Source organism: Coffea arabica, chromosome 1e (assembly GCF_036785885.1).
Source record: "Coffea arabica cultivar ET-39 chromosome 1e, Coffea Arabica ET-39 HiFi, whole genome shotgun sequence".
Taxonomy (NCBI): Eukaryota; Viridiplantae; Streptophyta; class Magnoliopsida; order Gentianales; family Rubiaceae; genus Coffea; species Coffea arabica.
Genome location: NC_092311.1, coordinates 28,912,197 through 28,916,339, shown reverse-complemented (window position 1 = coordinate 28,916,339; position 4,143 = coordinate 28,912,197). Strand labels below are relative to the sequence as shown.

The window sequence follows — 4,143 nt, the reverse complement described above, 5'->3', positions numbered from 1 at the left end:
GATTCTGCTTGAACTTCTTCTTTCTTCTTTTTTTCATTCAGGCTTCTTTGAAACATTTTCGAATGTCTCTTCCCCTACTCCTTTCATTTGGAAATTCAAATTCACATTCGTGAGATCGCTGCCATCAAATTTCTGAACAGTGATATCCAAAGGGTCAGACGATTTTATTCTGGGCCATCTGAAAAGAATGTGTAAGTCACAATATATAAAACTGTACATTTTATTGAATTTCCAGACAAAACCAAACTTATGAAACGTGTCTTTAGCAATCACTTGATTGAAAACTATTTACAAAAAAATATAGTTAAACAAAAGACACATGTATGAACGATTTTCATTGGTTTTAACCAAAACAACTCCCCAAATTTATCGAAATTCCCTTCAAGGGAGAGGAATCTCACTAATTCAGCCCATTCCAGGATTCTCAAATTTCTTCATTGGGGTTGGATGCCTCAAAGGCGTCCTTGTGTTCGGGAAAGGAATTTGTACTTATGCTCTGTCCCTGTTCACCCTTTTTCCTTAGCACTATTTCTCCGACTTCGATCATATCCTGGATTTTATGTTTCAATGCCCGACAATCGTTGGTGGAATGCCCGGGAGCCCCAGAATGATAAGCGCAGACCGCTTGAGGGTCATAGTCAGAAGGAAAGCGATTGGAATAGATTTTAGGAGGTATAACACCAATTTTCCCAACAGCTTTCAATTGCTCATATAATTGGTCAACAGGCCGACCTAGATTGGTGAAGGTTCGGTTTGATGTTGAATTTTGGGTGTCACTGGTTTGTTGGTAGTAGTAATTTGGGCTAGGGGGTGGAATAGGTCTTGGGTTAAAAGGAGGGCGAGGTCTAGTTTGGAGACTTGGTTGAGGATTTTGAAAGGGTGGTGTGAGTACATTTGGATAATTTGGTCGAGGTCGAGAATGGTTAATAGTGGTATGATGGATAGGACGGAAGTTTGGGTAGTATGGATAGGGTGATGAATAAGCAAGGCGGTTTGAAAATCTAGGTCTGGCCGAGGGGCCCTGATTCCCAACAAAAGCAGTTTCCTCTTCTTTTCCCTTAGATTGGGATTTTTTCCCACTGTCATTCTGGCCTTGCAGAGCCTCTAGTTGCATCTTCAATGTTGACACATTAATAATTTTTCCGGCCTTCACAAACTCATCAAATTCTTCCAATTTATTGACAATTTCGGCAAAGGAACACCCGGTCATTCGAAAAATTTCCTCAAAGTAAGGCGGGTCATGAGCTTTGATGAACGTGCGAACAATCTCGTTTTCAGTCATAGGAGGCTCCACCTTGGCGGCCAATTTCCTCCATCTCTTCGCGTACGTCTTGTGGTCCTCAGATGGTTTTCTTTTAGTCCCCTCAAGTGTGGCCCTCGTTGGAGCGAGCTCGCAATTGTATTCGTATTGCCTCATAAAAACAGTTGACAAATCCATCCAAGATCTCATATCCTCAGGCTTCAAATTGGAAAACCAATCCAACGCGTCACCTTCTAAGCTTTCAGGAAACAAACGAACTGGTAGATTCTCGTCATCTATTGGCTTGCCCAACTTGTTGGCAAACATTCGGAGGTGCGTCTTGGGGTTGCCCGTTCCATCATACTTGCTAAACTTGGGTGTTTTGAAACCCATGGGCAATTGCATATCCGGAAATAGGCACAGCTCGTTGTAGTCCAACCCTCCTTGTTTGTTCAAGCCTTGGCTTTTCCTTATGAAATCCTCAAACCGATCCAATCGCTTTAGCAAATTCTTATCCACTGGTGCGGATGACTCCCCGGCTTCAATTTTCCCTTGAGCAGCGGTATCTAGGGTGAACGGCTCAGCGGTGGGGTAATAATAAGGTCCCCGCGGTTCGAATGGCATGCTCATAGTAATTGGCGGATAATTTTGGGGAATTTGGACATGAGGAGGGTTTGTTTGGATGTGAGGTACATAAGCAGGTTGCGGGCCATGAGTGGAATAAGTAAAGGCTTCCTCAGGGGGGTTTATGACTTGTGAAGTAACAAAGGTTTGAGTATAAGGTAAAAATATGGGTTGAGGTCCAGATTGGCCAGGAGGTAAGGGCTCATGTTGTTCATCGCTAGCACCACTAGCTACCAATTGATCGATTACTCGCCGTTGGGCCATCATTCCAACGCTCAGCTCATTAAATCGGTTTAGAACTTCACGCAATTGAGCTCCCAGATTTGTCAAGTCAGTCGGTGATGTAGTTGCGGGCCTATCAGATGATTCTGGATGGGTACTCATGTTTACACTATCTCTTGAAGCTCGGTTACGTGATCGGGTGATAATGGGGCTTTTCCGGGTAGCTATACACTACCTGAGAATGTAGGAAAACCCTTATTAGATACCTTTCTTGATTGACTGCTGTCAAAAAGAAAAGAAAAAGGAAAAAGGAAAAGACAGGAGTTAGTAACAATTAAAGTAATTCGGATGCATGTCCTATGGGGGAACCCTTTTTGTGCCAAGGGTAGGCCTAGCATGAGGATGCAGTCCTCTGAGGTAGGCACTATACTATACCTGATGGATCTGATCAACTTATTGAGTGAAGAATAATTTCAAAAATTTTGGTCAATTGGAGTGACGAGAGACATTCGTCAAAATGAGGTCAACGTTCGAATGGATTGATCACTTTTGATCGATACAAGATATTGCAAAAACGCGGTTTGACCTTGACGAACTTTCTATCAAAGAGATTGGAATTCGTTTGATAAAATTTCTCAGTGAAGCATGAGTCAAAAACCCAACTGATTAAATAGTTGGATATAATGGATGGTTTTCTCAAAATTGACTAGATTTCCCAATTTGGAATTCGATATCGAAACCCTAATTGGTCAATTGACAATTTATTAAAAATTGACCGGATTACCCTAAAAAGGGAAACAGGTCAAATGAATTCAAAGAAATTTATCCAAAATTAATCAGATCACCCTAAAAAGGGTAAATTGATCAAATAGATTGAACGAAACTTGATTTATTCAAAATCGGCTCGGTTGCCCTAAAAATGGGTAAATTGGTCAAATGAATGAAATTGAATTTAGGGATTTATTCAAAAATCGGCCGAATGACCCTAAAAAGGGTAAATTGGTCCAAAGACCCTAAAAAAAGTAATTTGATCAATTGAATTGATAATTTATTCAAAAGCGACCGAATGACCCTAAAAAGGGTAAATTGGTCAAAAGACCCTAAAAGGGTAAATTGGTCAAATGAATTGACGATTTATTCAAAATCGACCGAATGACCCTAAAAAGGGTAAATTGGTCAAATGATTTGATGAATGAATTTATTCAAAAATGATTAGATTGAACTAAAATTGAATGAATTGAAAAAAAGTGGATTGGACAAGATGGATGATTTGTTCAAAAATCGATTGAATTATTCGCCCACTGGGTGGTTTCAAAAAATCATTACAATGCCTTGGTCTATGAGCCTCTAAAATCAAAATTTGGCCTCTATATTTATCGTCTCAACAATGAGGAATCATTTGTGAATTTTCTTGGAATTAATGTCCTTTTATGCAAGGGGATTTTACCAATTTTGAGAAAATGGCCAAAAGATGATTATTAGATGCTCATATTCCAAAGATCACTCTATGAAAATGATCGGATCCTACCTTACCTTGTGCACTACCCCTTCGGACGGTACGAGAAAGGTAAACGTGCAAGTCTCATTTGGATTATATATCCGAGACATGGGGTGGTTTATTCCTAACACGGGATCCCCTAAATGGCATTCCCTTTCTAGGGTTTATGCATGATGCCAGTTTATTAAAGCTATGTAAATATGTGACAAACATGAAATGTGAGCTAAAGGACATAAATAATGCAACGGGGGGAAAAGGTCTAAACATGAAATGTATTCACTGAAAAGTAAGTGCAAAGACTGAAATTTAGACGTGTGAGCTATCTAGTGGGTGAGTCACTAAAAGAGTGCCCAAGAGGCCTCTTATTGCTAAGGCATATGAATGCAAGCCAGGAAAACAAAAGAATGGTTAGTGCAATTGATAGTACACATAACACATTGGGAACAATTAAGAAGAAGAAATACAATAAAGCAAGTAAAAGGGGTGGAACCCCTTCCCTCGTGCCTAATGGCTCTAGCCTAGGTCATTCTAATATGGATGCATGAGGCTGGGGTTCACT

At 40.2% G+C, this 4,143-nt stretch overlaps 1 protein-coding gene across 1 annotated transcript; it reads right to left on the bottom strand.

Annotated features, from left to right (window-relative positions):
- Positions 1–424: 424 nt before the first annotated feature.
- On the bottom strand, positions 425–2,248 carry LOC113692793 (uncharacterized). The gene is made up of 2 exons (XM_072070132.1): positions 1,265–2,248; positions 425–1,147 (listed from the first exon to the last, which is right to left on the bottom strand). The coding sequence occupies exons 1-2, from the start codon at positions 2,246–2,248 to the stop codon at positions 425–427; spliced, it is 1,707 nt and encodes a 568-aa protein (XP_071926233.1).
- Between the last annotated feature and the right edge of the window lie 1,895 nt (positions 2,249–4,143).

Coding starts and splice junctions, on each gene's coding strand:
- LOC113692793 (XM_072070132.1), bottom strand. CDS start 2,248: ATGAGTACCCATCCAGAATCATCTGATAGGCCCGCAACTACATCACCG. Junction 1,148..1,264: donor CTATGACTGAAAACGAGATT/GTTCGCACGTTC, acceptor GAGTTTGTGAAG/GCCGGAAAAATTATTAATGT.